This window comes from Salarias fasciatus, chromosome 6 (genome assembly GCF_902148845.1).
Source record: "Salarias fasciatus chromosome 6, fSalaFa1.1, whole genome shotgun sequence".
NCBI lineage: Eukaryota > Metazoa > Chordata > Actinopteri > Blenniiformes > Blenniidae > Salarias > Salarias fasciatus.
The window spans coordinates 32438150-32456926 of record NC_043750.1 but is presented as its reverse complement, the minus strand read 5'-3'; the positions used below and the strand labels follow the sequence as shown (position 1 = coordinate 32456926).

Below are 18777 nucleotides of genomic sequence, written 5' to 3'. Positions count from 1 at the left end.
GTCAATTAAAGCTAGGGTTGGCAATCTTGGAAAACTAGCGTTAGCATGTAGCATCTCCGCCTAGCTAGCTCCACCCAGCTCCCACCCCATTGGAGGAGCTCCCGTTGGCAGCTGAGACGTTCGTGGCGCGTGCAGTGCGTTCCTGGCGTAACCTGTCCTCAGCGCTTCGTTTCTTCGTTTTTCTTTATTTGCACAACGCCAAGGTATGGCGCACTGAACGGTGAGTGAACCCCCAAACATTTGTCTCCGCTGTTCTGCAACGACGCTCCGTCCTTCTATGAGCGCACTGAACCAGGGTCAGTGCACGCATACATGTACGCACAGGGGGCAGGTCGAACGACGAAGGGATTTGATTGGTTTAAAAAAAGGTGTCCCCTCAAGACTATTGGTTGCTGTTTGTCCCGTTTTACTCCTGCTGTAGATAGCGGATATTTTCCAAACTACTTTAAAAACACGCTATGAATTGCTTCCCATCGGGTCATAAAGATCATTTTAACCAGTTTTTAAAAAAATGTATCTCATTCAAATCGCCAACCCTAGCTTTAAAAGCCAGAATAAAAAGGTGTGTTTTCAACTTCCCTTTAAAAATATCAACAGTCTCTGCGGTCTTGAGGATCTCCAGCAGGCTGTTCCACAGGCGGGGGCCGTAATGGCTAAAAGCCGCCTCACCATGGGTCTTGGTTCTGGCTTTTGGAACACACAATAAGGCACTGGCAGAGGACCTCAGGGCCCGCGAGGGTCGATACGGTAAAAACAGATCAGCTAAATAAGAAGGGGCAAGGCCATTAAGACATTTAAAAACTAATAAGAGAACTTTAAATTGATCCTGAAGCGGACAGGGAGCCAATGCAGCGACTGTAAAACCGGTGTAATGTGGGCCCGCCCCCTGGACCTGGTCAACACGCGTGCGGCTGAGTTTTGTAGAAGTTGTAGGTTTGAAATATTCCTTTTGGGAAGACCAGAGAGCAAGGCATTACAATAATCTAATCTAAAGGAGATAAAAGCATGCATTATCACCTCTGTACTGGCCTGAGAGAGCAACAGACGGACTCTGGCTATATTCTTAAGATGATAAAATCAAATCTTAGTTATGTTTTTAATGTGTGGAATAAAATTTAGCTCAGAGTCAAAAATCACGCCCAGGTTCTTAACTGACTGTCAAAGTCTCCCTATGCACAAGTGCATTAGGCGGTGCCTATCTCCGTTTCATAACCCCAGGCCACACAGCTACTGTGAGTAGTAAAAGCTACAGTGGGGGGGGGGGGGGGGGGGGGGGGGTTAGACCTCTGGTAGCTCTGTGTGTTCGACCCCCTACCCTATTCGATATGTAGCATGTAGCGTCGGAGCTAGGATGGTGCGGTGCATGCTCATTCTAATATATTTTGGGGGATTTAGTTTGAGGGGGAACAAAATTTATTTGAGCGGGCCAGGCCCCCTCTTGCCTCTGCGTAGACCCGGCCCTAGGTCACTGTATCATTAAAAATTGAAGGCGCTCTCCATGCTGTTGAAATAGCTAATCCACCATTGTGGTGCAGAATATCAGTACTTCACTCTTTCAAAATGTTTTCAAGGCGCTGTCCATGGTGCTGAAATAGCCAAACCACGGATTTGGTAAAGATTAAAGGTGCTGTAGGCAGGATTTTGCTAGTCAATGCTAATTTTTCTGTTTTCTTTGGATTAAATGTTACAGTATCCATTGATAATCCTTTAGGAGTGTAGCATAACTGCACTACTGCGAGGGCGCAGCGTTCCCATCTGTCTCTGTTCTGAGCTGAAAAGGAATCTCGACAGCTCCAGGTATCTTTGACCAATCAGAAGAGCCCCTGATGCTCTAACCGTAATTGGTCAAGGGGCATTCGTTGCACGTTCTTGTGGGAGGGGCTTAACTTGCATAAGGGCGTGATGTCAGAGAAAACAAGACAGGATTGGCTGTGCTGGGTTTCAAATCGCCATCTTAGATGATGCCGAATCCTGCCTACAGCACCTTTAATTGTCAGTCTCGATTCATTGATGAATTCCAATTTGCTGTCCAATTTGCTGATATAGCCAATTGAGTGTTGTGGTAAAGATTAATATTAAGTCTCTGTTTACAGATAAATCCCAGGCGCTGTCCATGGTGCTGAAATAGCCAACTCACCATTGTGGTGCAGAGTATCAGTTGGTCGCTGTATCATTAAAAATCTTAGGCACCGTCCATGGTGCTGAAATACCCAAACCCACCGTTTTGGTAAAGATCAACAGTGGGTCTTTATTCATTGATGAATTCTAATTGCTGTCCATGCTGCTTATATAGCCAAATGACTGTTGTGGTGAAGTTTAACAGTGGGTTGCTGTTTACCAATAAATTCAAGGCGCTGTCCATGGGGCTGAAATAGTCAATCCACCATTGACGTGCAGATTAGCAGTTGGTCTCTGTATCAGTAAAAATCGAAGGCGCTGCCCATGCTGTTGAAAAAGCTAATTCACCATTGTGGTGCAGAATATCAGTAGTTCACTCTTTCAAAATGTTTCCAAGGTGCTGTCCATGTGGCTGAAATAGCCAAACCACAGATTTAGGAAAGATTAATTGTCAGTTCTGATTCATTGATGAATTCCAATTTGCTGTCCATGGTGCTGATATAGCCAATTGACTCTTGTGGTAAAGACTAATATTAAGTCAGTGGTTACAGATAAATCCAAGGCGCTGTCCATGGCACTGATATAGCCAGTTGACTGTTGTGGTAAAGATTAATATTAAGTCACTGTTTAGAGATAAATCCAAGGCACTGTCCATGCTGCTGAAATAGCTAATCCACTGTTGTGGTGCAGAATGTTAGTGGGTCACTCTTTCATTATGACTCCAAGGCGCTGTCCATGATGCTGAAACAGCCAATCCACCATTGTGATGCAGAATATCACTAGTTCGCTTTTACATGATGATTCCAAGGCGCTGTCTATGGTGCGTAAATAGCCAATCCACCATTGTGGTGCAGAGTATCAGTTGGTCAGTGTATCATTAAAAATCCAAGGCACTGTCCATGGTGCTGAAGCACCCAATCCACCATTGTGATGCAGAATATCAGTAGTTCACTCTTTCATGATGATTCCAAGGTGCTGTCCATGGTGCGGGAATAGCCAATCCACCATTGTGGTGAAGAGTATCAGTTTGTCACTGTATCGGTAAAAATCCAAGACGCTGTTCATGGTGCTGAAATAGCTAATCCACCTTTGTGGTGCAGAAAATCAGTGGGCCGCTCTTTCATGATGACTCCAAGGCACTGTCCATGATGCTGAAATACAAAACCCACCGTTTTTTATTCGTTCACAACCCACACGTTTCATTCCTCATCAATCATATTATCCCAGCGGTGCTCGTTGACGTGAACGTTACAGTCCGTGATACTGCAAAATGCTCCGGTAATGTTAACTTTACTAGGGGAGCCCAAATGGCATATTTTCAGGTGTCTTATACGCTCAAAGCAGAAAAGCAGGCTACGGTAATATCAAAAAAATCTGTCATGACCGTGCAGAAATTAAAACAAGTTAATCGTTAACGTTACGTTAGAGACATGAGCAGATGCAATTAACGCTACACAACCAGCTGTCACGTAACATTGCTGCAACCTTAAAATATCTTTTTTTTTTTTTCATTTGTTTTAAATACTCACATTTGTAGATTTCTTTGGCTGATGTTTTCCTTGCCATTTTGCTGGCATTTCCCAGCACAATGTGGGAAATTTCACTTAGCCCTCATTTCCTAGTGTGCTCCTGGAAAATCTCCGTTTCAAGGGCCAGATAGCCCTAGCACTCCGCCCTACCCCTCGGTCTGAAGGGGGATGAAGTAGAATCGGGACACCCCTACCACTTCACGTGAACGTGCAAAACGAAGGGTTCGAGCCAAGGGATAGGGCTAAGAGGAGAATTGGAATTCATAAATGAGCTCAGACCAAACTGCAGGAAGACAGAACGCCGTCTCCGCATAATGTACAACAGTTCTCCTCCAACTCTGCGTAACCGCACATCTTTTTACGCTCACTATATATGTGTACAGTCCTCCAGCACTACGAAAACTCTCTGCCAGCATTCACTCGTGATGCATCGTCAGTGCGCAAAGAGAAGTTCTTTTTTTTCAAAAGAAATCACTTCTTGTATAACCCAGCACCGTGGTGAGTGGCAGTTCACCGCTGCAGTGATCCGCAGGATTTGGTGCACTCAGTTCATCAGTGTGAAAGGGGAATAACCTCATAGTGTGAAGCTCATTGGTTCAAATATTCAGGCCAGTCTTTCCATGAAGATGAATGTTTCCAGATATGCTCACTTCCTCAGTAACAGGTTCAAACATTGTTTGTACAGGAAGAGAAGATGTTTCAGCTCTCGTGGAGAACGCCATCAGTGGAAAGTCGATGGGTACACTGATCTACCAGCCCACAGGCTGCGGAGAGCAGAACATGATCCACATGACTCTGCCTGTGATTGCAACCATATATCTGGACAGAACCAACCAGTGGGAGGCTGTAGGCTTTCAGAAACGTGATGAAGCCTTCCAACACATAAAAACTGGTAACTCAGTCAAGTGTAGTTTGTAAATTTCATGGCATGTGAATAACTACAAAAATGCTGCCATAGTAGTAAAATTGCAGAGTTTTGATAACAGAGTTATTGAAAAGGCTGTGTTACACAGGCTACAATCGGGAGTTGCTTTTCCGTGAAACGGATGGGTCTTTTTTCGCGTGGAAAGGCCGCCCAAGCAGCTCCTGGTGAGACTCCCAGATCTCAATTCTATATGCACCTCCATTTCACAAATATACTGTACACACATTTAAACAAATAAGACATTCTCTCCTCTTTTAGGCTGACAGCCTATGTTGCGAAGGTGTTTGCCATGGCCCATGGTCTGGTGGCAGTGCAGGAAAAATATATCTGTGATGCCATCAAGTATTTAATCCTCAATGCACAGCAGCCTGATGGCATGTTTCGGGAGCTTGGGGCAGTGTTCCAAGGGGAAATGACTGTGAGTGAAATTATTGTGAATTCTGCTCATTTCCCTTCAAAATTGATTGAGATGAATAAACAGCTATACCAGATTTATCTTTTAAAATCATATTGATGCGAGCATTGTGAATGTGACTGGGGTTCTGTCTGTGTAGGGAGATGTGAAGGGCACAGATTCAGACGCCTCCATGACGGCCTTCAACCTGATCGCCATGCAGGAATCACGGGCGATATGTGGTGCCACTGTTAATGTGAGTATATCACCAGCATGCTGTCTCTTCTGTTTGCTTCTTTTTCTCGCATTCTGTTTGCATGAGACTGTAGAAATTGTAGAGCTGGTAATACATTTTAGATATGATGTAAATAGACACATAGAAGCACTTTTATTTCAAATATTTAAGAAGTTATTCACCGACTTGGCTGCTTGGCTTATTTATATGTGTTACTGTTTTCATCAGGCATGTTTGGAAGAAAAGGCTTTAGGACAGCTGAATCAGTCAAAAAAGGACTTCATGAGTGAAATCCATGTTTCCTTTAACCCAGACAAAAATAAGATGTTACCAGGTTTAAAGAATGATGACGGAATTGCAGTTTCGAGGTTCAATCACTGATCATTGTGCAGACAAACAACAGCACACTGTTATTCAGGGAAATTGTCTTGAACTAAACACTACTCCAACAGTGTCAAAGTGCTTTACACTGATACTCCTGGCTGCCACGCAAGATGCTCAACCTCCACTAGAAATGTTTGTTTCACAGTCATACTTCAACATCTGGACAGATCGAGAAAAGTTGATCAAATCTGCAATCCTTTCGTGTTTAAGGCCTCATGTCAATCCTGCTGAATGTTTCCTGTTTTCTCCATCTTTCCAGAGTCTGCCAAACAGCATAGACAAAGCTGTGGCATACCTGGAGAATCGCCTGGAGAGCCTCACCAATCCTTACGCTGTCGCTATGACTTCCTACGCGCTGGCCAATGAAGGCAAACTCAACCGGGAGATCCTCTACAAATTTGTTTCCCCAGGTGCGTTCACACTGGAAAATAACAGGCAGATATTCACACACGTTCACTCACACTATTTCAATGTTTACCAAGACCTGCAAAGTTTTAATTCTCATGATGGTCTAAATTTTCTTGATAATTCACTAATTTATGCAGATATCTTACATTTTTGGGACAGTGATTTCATGTCTGATTTTACCTCACTGCATATCCAGTAAAGTAGAATAGAATAAAAATTTGTTAAGAATACCTTTTAGTGAATAAGTTAACACAGTAAATGCTGCAAATGTGTTAAAATAAGCAAATAAAAAAAGACAGACCAGAACACCACATTTGACCCAAAATTGTCTTTTTTTTTTTAGACTGATGCATGAACAATATGTGTCTGCTGGGCAAGGCATCTTTACTGTAGAGCACAGTGCCATCCATCCATCCATCTGTTATCTGTTATCTGCCACTTATCTGGGATCAGGTCGTGGAGGCAGCAGTCTAAGCATGGATGCCTGGACTTCCCTGTCCCCAGACCAGAGGCATAGCTGGGATGTATTCCACATGGGTTTTAATATGTGTCAAAGGGGCCCCCATGTTTTTCATGCCGCATTGCACACGAGAATAGAGGACAGAAAAAAAGCCAATAAAGTGTAGTAAATAATAATAATAACTGTTGGAGCCAATTAGCACCGGAAGCCATAAATAGGAAGTAATCACGGGCTGACAGGTGTTGCTGCCCGTGAGAGGAAACACGGTTTTGACCGCTGTCGCTGCTGCCTCGCCATCGCTGTATGATTCGTGTTCTGTGGTAAAATGTGTGAGTAGTGGAAATAAATGGACATATTTCTATGAAGCAAACGATCGCCTCAGCCACCTTATTCATGCAATTCCTGTGCCAGCGTGTCAGCCTAAAAACTCCGGGTAGAAGCCGTAGGGGCTTCAAGCATAGGCTTTGCCCCTACATTCAAGTCAAAACCGTTTCCTCATAAGGAGGATACAAGGACTAAGAACTCTGGAAAGCCGCATGTGGATCACGCTGTGAGCAGCACACCTGTCAGCGCGCCGCACTGGTGTCGGAGAGCGCACCAGACAGGAGAGACGCGGCTGAGTGCACGATTGGAGAGCGCACGCAGGAGCTCACCCGTCGGGGTGGAGGTGCCACAGCGGCACCTGGTTCGCTCACCTGCCGGAGAAGACACCGGAGGGGCGGACGCCACATCAGCGGAGCCAGGTTTGCTCACCTGCCGGAGAGCGCGCCGGAGTGGAGGTGCGTCACCGCGGCGCTGCGGAGCTCACCTGCCGGAGAGGACACCGGAGGGGCGGACGCCACATCAACGACGCCTGATCTGCTCACCTGCCGGAGAGGACACCGGAGTGGAGGAGCGGCATCGTTGGGCACGGAGGCCGTGGAGGAGCGGAGCCGAGCAGCGGGGTGGCCGAGCGGCCGCTGCGGCGCGGCAGTGAGCGTCGGAGACGGAGCCTGGCAAGGAGCCAGGTGTGCCTTTCTTTAATTGTGCAGCGCTGAGGACGCCGTGGGATTTCTTTTGAATGGATCATGGAGCTGACTCTTCTGGACAAGGTATGGAGAGCGCTACCATATGATAATTGGCCATAAACCTTAGTGTGCACACATTACTTGCATAAACCCAAACCTTGGTTGTGGAAGCAAATGAACAAAACACAACGACGCTGCAGCATTTCTTTTTGTCGATTGACTCTGACTATTTTGTTTAAATGGAAAAGCGCGTCGTGCAAGACACACATTCTGGTGTGAACGTGTCCACAGTTGGTGCACTGTACGCAGTGACCAGCTATAGTGACACACAACTGACTAAAAGATTGCCAAAGCTTTCTGCCAAAGCTCTTGCACATAAATTGGAGTGTTTGCAGCATGACAGAAAGGGTAAACTGAGCAAAGCTTCTCAGTTAAGAGACAAGATACAAGGTTGGATGCAAGAATGCAAAGTGGGAGATGTGCAAAGTGGTCTTGATCATTTACTTAAGTTATGTACTGAAATAAGGTTAATTCATGGTTCTGTTTTGAGTTTATTGCCACATGTTGAGAAAGAGCGACATGAAATATGGTTTAAAGCGAAAATGATGTTCAATGATGAGTTTATTGTCAACACTCAGGGCTGGTTGTCAGGTGATGGTGTGCGTGAAAGTGATGCAGTTAGTCATGAGGGGAGAGTATCTCATCAGGATGACATCAATCCCAACGACAGTGTTTCGAATGCGGGTAAAATCAGGAACAAGAGTACATCCAGCTGCAGGTCAAGCACAACTTCCTCTGCACGAGTTAAAGCTGCTGCCGAGAGAGCTGCACTTCTCGCTCGCATGTCATCGTTAAAGGAGCGACATGCACTGGAGGAACAAGAACAACAAATAAGGAGGAAAAGAGAGCAGGGACAACGTGCACTGGAGGAACAAGAACAACAAATAAGACGGAAAAAAGAGCAGCTTGAACTGGAAACCGAGCTGGCTGCCTCCACTGCTAAGCTGGAAGTTCTGCAGTTCTCGGATCAAAGAAGTTCTTCTCATGGATCAGCAGATGGCATGAACTCTTACTTGGAGAAGGAGAAAAGGAAAATGACAACAAGCAACACTCTTGACCCTATGGCAAAGGAATATGAACCTGCAGCTTCAAAACAAACGCACACAGAGAAGAAACAATCAGCAATGGTCACAAAACCTAAGAGAACAGACACTCAAGAAAGACATGTGCTGAATATGTGTGCTGACACACAACTACAAAGATCTTTAAACCCAACAACAGCTTCACAACCTGGTGCAACAGCAGCTTGGTTAAAGAAAGCAGACGCTCAATGTATGGATCAACTGCAAAACAATCAAATACCTGCTGGAGACGTTGTAACCATCATGCATAGACAAAATGAGATCACAAGCGCTCTTGTACATCAGCAGCGTTTACTGTCCCTGCCTGCACGGGTCATTCCGGTGTATGAAGGTGATTCACTCCAGTACAAAGCTTTCATTAAAGCATTTGAACAAGGTGTTGAGGACAAAGCCAGTAGAGCTGACTGCTTGTACTATCTGGAACAGTTTACAGCAGGACAACCTAAGGAACTGGTTAGAAGCTGTCAGCACATGGCTCCTGAGCGTGGATACATCGTCGCGAAAGCTCTGCTACAAGAACATTTTGGCAATGAGTATAAGATTGCAAGAGCGTACATTGAGAAGGCTCTAGCCTGGCCAGCTATAAGGGCTGAAGATCTCAAAGCCATGCAAGCTTATGCCATGTTCTTGCGTGGTTGCTGTAATGTTATGGAGGAGCTGGATTACATGATAGAGCTGGACATGCCGACCAACATGAAACTGCTTGTGTCAAAGCTACCATTCAAACTCAGGGATCAGTGGAGATGCAAAGCACATGATATTTTTGAAGCCAAAAATGACAGGGCTCATTTTGTGGATGTGGTTTCCTTTTTGGAAAGACATGTAAGAATTCTGTCTGATCTGATCTTTGGAGATCTGGAATATGCCTCAAAACCCACAGTTGGTGTGAAGAATCTCAACATGAAACCTCAGTCAAAGATAAGAATGAAAGGAAGCACCTTTGCTGCGACTGTGGAAGCCGTGGATGAGAAACTGGTTACAAATGTCAAGAAAAAGGAGGTCTTGAGTTGTCTTTACTGTTCACGTGCTCATCTGTTGGAGAAGTGTAATCAATTTAGGAAAAAGAAGCACAGAGAAAAGATCCACTTCTTAAAGGAAAAAGGAGTGTGTTTTGGGTGTCTGTGCTCTGGTCACTTAAGCCGTGAGTGTACCAAACGCTTGTGCTGTGAGGTCTGTGAACAACAGCATCCGACTCTGCTTCACATCGAAAAGCCAAGCGAACAGTGTGAACAAATAACTGGTTTATCAGAGACAAAAGTGGTCAGTGGTCAGCTGTGTGGTCGTACAGGGGCTGGTCAAGAGAGATGCTTACTTTCCATCATTCCAGTACAGGTTAAATCAGCAAAGGGAAATGAGATCATAAAGACTTATGCCTTTTTAGATCCTGGCAGTACGACAACCTTTTGTTCTGAAAATCTCATGCGAAGGTTGAAGATGACGGGAACAAGAACTCATTTTCTGCTAAAAACCATGGGACAGGAAAGGCTTATTCCGTCCTATTCTTTGGTCGATCTGGAAGTGTCGGGGCTGGAAGCTAATAATTTCTATTCTTTGCCAAAGGTCCTCACACAAAAGCAAATTCCAGCCTCTTCAGATAACATCGCCACCACTGCTGACTTAAAAAGATGGTCTTACTTGTCTAGGATACATATATCCACAACATACACGCTGACGTTGACTTGTTGATAGGTAGCAACGCTCCCACGTTACTGGAACCATGGGAGATTGTCAACTGCTGTGGAGATGGCCCATATGCTATAAGAACAGTGTTAGGTTGGGTCATTAATGGTCCTTTAGGTGATAATGGTGAGAGCAATAAAGTCAAGCGTTCTTCTGTTGTTGTCAGCAGGATTTCTGTGACGACACTCGAACACATGTCAAACAGTCAAGGCAAACATGACTTCAATGAGAAGACATCAGTGGGCATGGAACCCTCTGCAGTGGTGCAGGATGTGAGGTACTCCTCGAAGTTTCCATTCAAAGAACCTGATGTTCAACTTCCAAGTCAATTTGCTATGGAAAAGCATAGACTTCATGGACTGAAGAAGTTTCTGAAAATTCCAGAGCTGTACAAGAAACATTCAGCATACGTCAATGAGGTGACTGAAAAGGGATATGCTGAAGCTGTACCTCAGAAGCAAGCTGTGAAACTCTGTATTGACGGAGACAATGAGGAAAGAAGAGAAGCTGTACAGGTGTCTTCTGAGAAGCAGAAGTCACCAGTCATGTTTCCAGAGAAGAAAGTGGCCCACAGCAATCTGAAACAGAAGCAGCAGATTGAAGCGCATCCAAGTGTGTTGTTCAAGAAATGCCTGGATGTCACTAACAAAGAGCTTAAAGATGAGCGCCATTGTTATGCCCTCCTGCAAAAACTCAGCTTGCAGGACAAAAGCCATCTGAAATTCCTTCTGAATGAAGCAACATCACAATCAACTGATGTTCACCTGAAGCTTGCAGATGTTTATAAGAAGATCGACACAGAGAGGAGCTGCTTCTCCAGTCAGGTGGACAAGCTTGGTTGCAGACATGAGGATGATGCTGTCAGAGACACGAAGTTCACGGTCGACTTGCGATTCCAGCTGAAGTAGGTGCAAAGATGGTTCAAGGACCTGGCAGCTGTGCTAGACAAACTGAGAGCCGAGTTGCAAAGCAGAAGGAAAGCGAAAGAAGAGGACCGCACAAGGAAGTCTGAACTTGAGAGGGAGCAAGAGGCAATTGCCAAATATCACATTGATATGGAAAATTCAATGGATCAGAAATGGGGAAACACCTGTTCTTTGGAGATGGAACATAAGCAGTCTGGATGCCAAAGGATGTAAGACTCAAAGAATACGGACGTGCGCATAAATGCTCTCCATCGGTTCAGCAGAGGAAGAGGAATCTTGTAGCTGGTGATGTTATTCACGTCATCATGGATGTCTCAGGTTTTCGTGGTGCAAAGTACTAGAGTTGTCATGGCAAATGGGGTCAATTTCTCTGTCAAGTTACAGACGAAAACTAGTGTGATGGAAAGACCTGTGACTAAGCTGTGTTTATTGCATGAAGTATAACCAGCTATGGTTTATATTATGATTTAAGTTGTTTTATGTTATGGCTCCTTCAATAATCTATGTTGGAATTGTTATGTTTATGCACCAGTAACAATTAGGGGCTGGTGTGTTGGAGCCAATTAGCACCGGAAGCCATAAATAGGAAGTAATCACGGGCTGACAGGTGTTGCTGCCCGTGAGAGGAAACACGGTTTTGACCGCTGTCGCTGCTGCCTCGCCATCGCTGTATGATTCGTGTTCTGTGGTAAAATGTGTGAGTAGTGGAAATAAATGGACATATTTCTATGAAGCAAACGATCGCCTCAGCCACCTTATTCATGCAATTCCTGTGCCAGCGTGTCAGCCTAAAAACTCTGGGTAGAAGCCGTAGGGGCTTCAAGCATAGGCTTTGCCCCTACAATAACAATCTAATCACGAGTTAACCAATGTATGGGAAACACTTATAAGTGCAAACATAAAGCCCATTACATGTGGATCATTATTGTTTACATGCACTTTTTATTGGTTTAACCCAAGACCGTTTGTGTGTTTACATTTACATGCAGGCAATTACCCTTTCTTAACTGGAATCTTCGCAATAACCCAGTTGGGCACAGCCATGTAAACACCTGCAAAAACCTGAATATGCTCATATTCCGGTTTTTAAAAACCCGAATCCTGGGTTGCTACCGCACTTGTCTAACCTGAATTTCTGGACATATAAACGCGCATTGGTCGAAAGGGGCATTAAATACTGTTCTGAGCATGTTCTATCCACAAGGAATCTTGGTCTTTTGAGTACGGGAACTACTTGTGATCCAGTTTAACTGCTACTAAGTATATAAAATGTGCAGAAACAATAGTTCAGTTCTTCTCTTTTACTGAAAAAACGATGTATCACATCATTGATCATATTACGACGTCCTGCCTGCTTTTTCTTACAACATGCAGAGAGAGCCTGCACTTCAGGGGCCCTTCTTCTTCTGTGGTGTCTGTGTAAAATAAGGTTGAACATTCAAACAGCACACCTAGTGGCATGAAGTGCAAATGCAGTCATGGCATTTGTGAGTCTGTGAGTAACTCTGTTTAAGCATGTAATTGGGTTATTCCAAATGTTTCAGAAACTGTAATATTGACCTTAAGCCAAATATTGACTGCATGTAATGCATCACGTTGATGCAAGCCGGATCGTAGGTAGGTTCCCGACATGTCATTGTAAATTTCAAATTGTGTTGCTGATATCTGCTGCCTGTCGGGGCCCCCTATTAGCAACTAACCGGTGAGTTCTGGGAAAGGGCCCCGTGCAGGGGATTTCGACACGCTGTCGTTGCAGCGTCCAGTGTAGCGCCTTTAATTTGTCATTGAAATTGATTGATGTCAGCCGTCCCTCGGGACCCCCTTCAGCTCGGGGCCCTATGTGTAGCGGCGCCTCTGGCTGGAGAGAAGGCAGCTGCTGCGCTCATTTCGCAAACAAACAAAAATCCTCTGCAGTGGATTTCACCACAAGAGGCCCCGTGGGTTTTCATAACCCACCAACCCTACGTAAATTACACCTCTGCCCCAAACACTTCCTCCAGCTCTTCTGGGAGGATCCCCACGCATTCCCAGGCCATCTGAGAGACATAGTCTCTCCAGCGTGTCCTCGGTCTTCCCTGAGGCCTTCTCCTGGTGAAACAGACCCAGAACAGGGAGGACTTCAGGGAAGCATCCAAGAGGCACCCAGAACAGATGCCCAAGCCCCTTCAGCTGTCCCCTCACCCTATCTCTAAAGGAGTGCCCAGTCACCCTACGAAGGAAGCTCATTTCAGCCACTTGTATCCAGGATCTTGTCCTTTCAGTCATGACCCAGAGCTCATGCCCATAGAAGAGGGTGGGAACTGAGATTGACCAGTAAATTGAGAGCGATGCCTTTCAGCTAAGCTCCTTCTTCACCACGACAGAACAAGACAATGAGGACTTTAGCCACTACACCGACCTGCCTGTCATTCTCACGTTCCATCCTTCCCCCATTTTTGAACAAAATCCCAAGATACCCAGACATCAGACCCCCTCCTGCTCCTGGCTGCACCGACAGACAGAAATTCTGTTATTATGAGCAGAGCCGGTGACAAAGTGCAGCACTGCTAGAGTCCAACATGCACAGGGAACAGGTCCGACTTGCTGCCAGCAATGTGGACCAGACTCCTACTTCGGTCAAACAGAGACTGGACGGCCCTTAACAGGGAGCCCCAGACTCCGCACCCCTGGAGCGATCCCGAGAAGCTACCGTGAGGAAACAACTTCTCCAAATCCACAAAATGCATGTACTGGTAGGGCAAACTCCCACGAACCCCTGAACACTCTATGGAGGGTATATCACTGTGCACGCCATTATCGGCTGTCAACTCATTCACACTGCACCCGGCTGCTATGGTTCCCTCAGCTGGTGGTGAGCCCAATGGAGTTTGGACCCACATTGTCCGTTCAGGCTGAGCCCAGCTGGGCCCCGTGGGCAAAGGCCCATCCACCAGGCACTGGCATTTGAGTCCCAACTCCAGGTCTAGCTTCAGCGTGGGTCCCCGACTGTGGCACACCAGGCAATGTCACGGTCTTTGCTCCTTGGATCATGTGGACACTCAAACTCCCCCACGATGTTAAGGGGGCAGCTCAGGGAGGAGGAGAGCACAGCAGTAACAGGTTTTTTGTCTTTCAGAGTTGTCTCACTGGCCTGTACTTAAGGGACATATATACACACTGGAGGCCACAGCTTATGCTCTTCTGGCCCTGGTCAAGATCGAGGTAAGCAAACCGAGGCTAGAAGGGAGGCAACTTGAACTCAGAATTTAATGATGAATGGCTTACAGGAATATTGTGGTCCAGTCCGAAGTACTGCGAGGTGGTGATGAGGAGGGCTGCATGCCACTCTGTTATTCATCTTCTATATCAGTGGTTCCCAACCAGACCCAACCTGACCCCACCTCCACCATGCCATGTGCGATTACAAAAGAAAGTTGAAGGGACCTCAGAATATGAATGTGTGTGTGGAATAAAGTTTCTTTGCAGTTTTCTTCACTGATGACTTTGTGGTCTTTGCTCATTAGATTGACACAAATGCCTTTAACTTTTTCCTGTTCTTCTTCCTTTCTGTTCATGAAGGCATTTGAAGATGCCAGGCCTGTGGTGAGATGGTTCAGCCAGCAGCAGTTTGTGGGCGGAGGCTATGGATCAACTCAGGTACAATAAAACTTTCTCCTCTGTCTGTCCTCAGTGGAATTTTTTTGCTGTTAGCTCATCGCCTTCACCTCATGTTTTCTTTGTCCTTTTATTTTTCTCTCCAGGCAACAGTCATGGTCTACCAGGCTGTATCGGAGTACTGGATCAACGCTAAAGAACCAGAGTACGACCTGAACGTGGACATTTTGATGCCAGGCAGGTCGAAGCCTGACAAGTTCAACGTGAACAGAGAAAACCACTATCAAACAAGAACATCGAAGGTGGAAATACACTCCTTCGTTGACATTTACAAAAAACACTTTCATGTCTGTGTTGTCTACTCACCTTTCTCTCTGTGTGTGTGTGTGTGTGTGTGTGTGTGTGTGTGTGTGTGTGTGTGTGTGTGTGTGTGTGTGTGTGTGTGTGTGTGTGTGTGTGTGTGTGTGTGTGTGTGTGTGTGTGTGTGTGTGTGTGTGTGTGTGTGTGTGTGTGTGTGTGTGTGTGTGTGTGTGTGTGTGTGTGTGTGTGTGTGTGTGTGTGTGTATACATCTTGAAATCTCAACAGATTAATGACATAAACCAGGACGTGCTCGTGACAGCCACAGGATCAGGAGAAGCAACAGTAAAAGTACGATATCAGCTTTCTGTTTGGTCAATGTCATTTCAAGCTGTTATGAATGCTGTTAATATTTACATATTCTTCCATCTATATTTCAGATGGTGTCCTTGTATTATGCTCTGCCTAAAGAAAAAGAAAGTGACTGTCAGAGGTTCAACATGTCAGTGGAGCTCATCCCAGGTAACCCTATCTCCCTATCTTTTCCTATTTATCTGTTCATTTACATGTTGTCTGCTTGTGTAACAGGTTTAAATGTATTCAAATGCTTGCTGTATTGCACACACAAGGTGAAGTTGATTGATTATAGTTGCTTTCATGGTTGTAATTATAATGGTTGTCATGCATTGCAAAAAGTATAAATACGTGTTGTGTGGTCACACAGTGATGACGTGTCGACTTCCGAATAAAGCAACATGGAGTGAAGACGCCGGCTGCGCCTCTCTTTCTATCAAGCTGAAAGGAAATCACGTACCTCGCTCGATCTGCTGAAGCAGAGGGCGCAACACTTGTCTTTATGATCTCTTCCTTAATCTGACGCTTTATTTTCTCAGAGAAAATGGATGATGACGAGAAGGTATTCCGGCTGAGAATAGAATTGTTGTAAGTGGAGCTCATCCTCAGTCCTGTTTGTTTGAAATCAGTCTTTCAATAATTGAGCTTGTTTGTTCTTTTTGTTGTTCCTCTCTTATTTTTCAATTTATTGTGTGTGCAGGTACAATAGCAAAGAGCGTGATGCGACAATGTCGATCTTGGACATCGGATTATTGACTGGCTTCACCGTGGATAAAGACGACTTGGACCAGGTGAGTCTTTTCACAAACACTGAGTTTAAAAGTCGACATTTCATGGAATCAAACTGGGTTTATTGAATGCTACACTGTTCTATATTAATATTTGTATTGGTGTCACTGCTGGGATATCTGTCAATGGCCACAAAAAATAGATCATTAACGATGATTAACAGGCAATCTGGGGGAAATAAATGATAAACGGTTAAAATTTTACATGAAGCCAGCAGACTCTCCTCGTCCCTCAGCCTGAAAACTCAGTTTCTCAGATCAACCTCCAAATCTACTTAATTGCTAATTTTTATCATCTTGGACCAAACAAACACTTGAACCCCAATTGTGATCATGTCCCCAAAGAAGTCCTGAGCTAGCTGCCACTGTCATCAAATTATAAACAAATCCGGGAAGAGGCAAAAAAAAAAATTAGTCCTGCAGCTTACATTCACAGCAACCAGAAAGCAATCTGAATTTGTATTACTTAGTAACCGCTACTGGATGGATGAATATTTAGACAAAAATTAAAGACTGGAGAAATATAGTCTTCATTTAATGTGGTCTTTAAACTAAAACCAAAGATGCTGTCTCTTTTTATCATCTTACTTTAAAAACAAGCTTGGGGTTACGATGTGTGTTTGTTTCCACACAGTTGTCGAAAGGACGTGCCCGCACCATTGCAAAATATGAGATGAACACTCTGCTGTCAGAAAGAGGCTCGCTCATCATCTACCTTGAGAAGGTACGGCCTTGTTTTTCACCCTCTCACCTCCCCTCCCCACCATGGTTTTGCTTTATTAATATCAGGTTCCCCTTTGCTCCACAGGTTTCTCACACACGGCCAGAGGAAATCAGTTTTAGGATTAGGCAGACGCTCAAAGTGGGCGTCTTGCAGCCAACAACTGTGTCTGTCTATGAATACTATGACGGTGAGTCTCCAAGACTCAAACCGCCGCGGTTCAGTTACCACAAAGCATTCTTCATGAACCATTTTTCTTATTGCAGAAACTCAATGCGTGAAGTTCTACCATCCAGAGAGGAAAGCTGGACAGCTTCTGCGGCTCTGCAGAAATGATGAATGCACTTGCGCTGAAGGTGAATGAAATTCAGCACTTTGGATGATGAAAGCTGAGGAGTCAATCAGTGTCTGTGTCTTTTGACCTTAGAAAACCGTAACATTCACACATCGTTTTCATATTTCTGCTCTCAGAGAACTGCAGTATGCAGAAGACGGACAAAATCAGCAATGATGAGCGCACTGCTAAGATTTGTGAGGCTACACTCACCAGCAAAATAGAGTTTGGTAAGAAACCTTTTGTATTTCTCGTCAAGTATGTAAGTGTTTCTCTACGCAGGAAAGAGAACATTCTGCCTCTCTCCTTTACACAGCATACAAAGTACAACTAGAGGAGATTGCAGCTGATCTGTCCACAGACAGTTACACCATGCGGATACTGGACGTCATCAAAGAAGGTAATTTTCATTTTCAATACTTTTTTACAGTTTTAGTCTGTAAAAGGTCACATAGTTTTTGTGACCGTGGTTTTTTTTATCCACATGAATTTGATTGTATGGATCTCCTGTGTCTATAGAGGTAGAAACAAAGAAAAGATGTTCATTTGATGGAATAAATGACATGTATTATGAACTATATTTGCTCTGAGATAGTTGACAACGGGTCATCAAAAGAAATCCATTAATTAAATTATTAGACAGAGAGTTGATGGGAAGAGAATCATTTTCATCTTATTAAGAGAAAATTTGAATTGAAAATACTCTGTAAATGCTGAATATATTTTAAGGTGAAAAATGTCTTTAAAATGGAATTAAAATAAGTTGTCTTTGCTGTCATGACTGCAGGAAACACTGATATTGGTCCTATGGGTAAACTGCGCATGTTCCTCAGCTATCAGCACTGCAGACAAGCTTTAGGTCTTCAACAGGGTAAAACGTACCTCATCATGGGCTCGTCCAAAGACATCCACAGAGATGACCAAGGGCAGACGTATGTGCAGTCTGACTTTCTACAGTGTGTTATGTATTTCGACATCAGTTCACCGCTGACTCCTGTGTATCTGGCTCATTGTTTTTCTGTCTTCAGGTTTCAGTACGTGCTCGGTGAGAGGACCTGGGTTGAGTACTGGCCCACAAGAGCAGAGTGTCAAACGGCTGAACACCGACCGTCCTGTTTGGGCTTGGATGAGATGGTGGATCAGTATAGAGTCTTTGCATGTCAGCAGTGATGAAAGCCAGGGAACTATAACCTTTATTTTTATCCATCTCCTGTCTTTCATCTGTAACCTTGCATAGGAGAATAAAGTATATTGTCCTGAAAATTTGTTTTCATTTAGATTATCTGTGGCAGTCTGTGTATTACGGTGGCCGACAGGGGCCAAACGCACTTCAAAATTTCAGTGTGTCTCAGTTAGAGAAAACAACTTCCAGAACAGAAACGATTCAAATTCACAAACTGAAACAAAAATCTAACTGAGATGCAAATAGAGGAACTTGGTGCAAAGGGAAAAACGTGCTGCAAAAAACAAAATGAAATGT

General features: G+C 44.6%; 1 protein-coding gene across 1 annotated transcript in view; it reads left to right on the top strand.

Annotated features, from left to right (window-relative positions):
• Positions 1-18497, top strand: part of LOC115390828 (complement C3-like) — a 39669-nt gene extending 21172 nt beyond the window's left edge. Inside the window, exons 25-43 of the mRNA XM_030094845.1 lie at positions 4333-4539; positions 4661-4736; positions 4831-4990; positions 5127-5222; positions 5845-5995; positions 14324-14409; positions 14767-14844; positions 14949-15104; positions 15389-15451; positions 15541-15622; positions 15994-16042; positions 16155-16245; positions 16877-16966; positions 17051-17153; positions 17230-17319; positions 17435-17527; positions 17614-17697; positions 18085-18229; positions 18326-18497. Of these exons, the coding sequence (XP_029950705.1) occupies positions 4333-4539; positions 4661-4736; positions 4831-4990; positions 5127-5222; positions 5845-5995; positions 14324-14409; positions 14767-14844; positions 14949-15104; positions 15389-15451; positions 15541-15622; positions 15994-16042; positions 16155-16245; positions 16877-16966; positions 17051-17153; positions 17230-17319; positions 17435-17527; positions 17614-17697; positions 18085-18229; positions 18326-18467 (2042 nt within the window). The 3' untranslated portion in view covers positions 18468-18497. The remainder of the gene's footprint in view (positions 1-4332; positions 4540-4660; positions 4737-4830; positions 4991-5126; positions 5223-5844; positions 5996-14323; positions 14410-14766; positions 14845-14948; positions 15105-15388; positions 15452-15540; positions 15623-15993; positions 16043-16154; positions 16246-16876; positions 16967-17050; positions 17154-17229; positions 17320-17434; positions 17528-17613; positions 17698-18084; positions 18230-18325) is intronic.
• Positions 18498-18777: the final 280 nt, after the last annotated feature.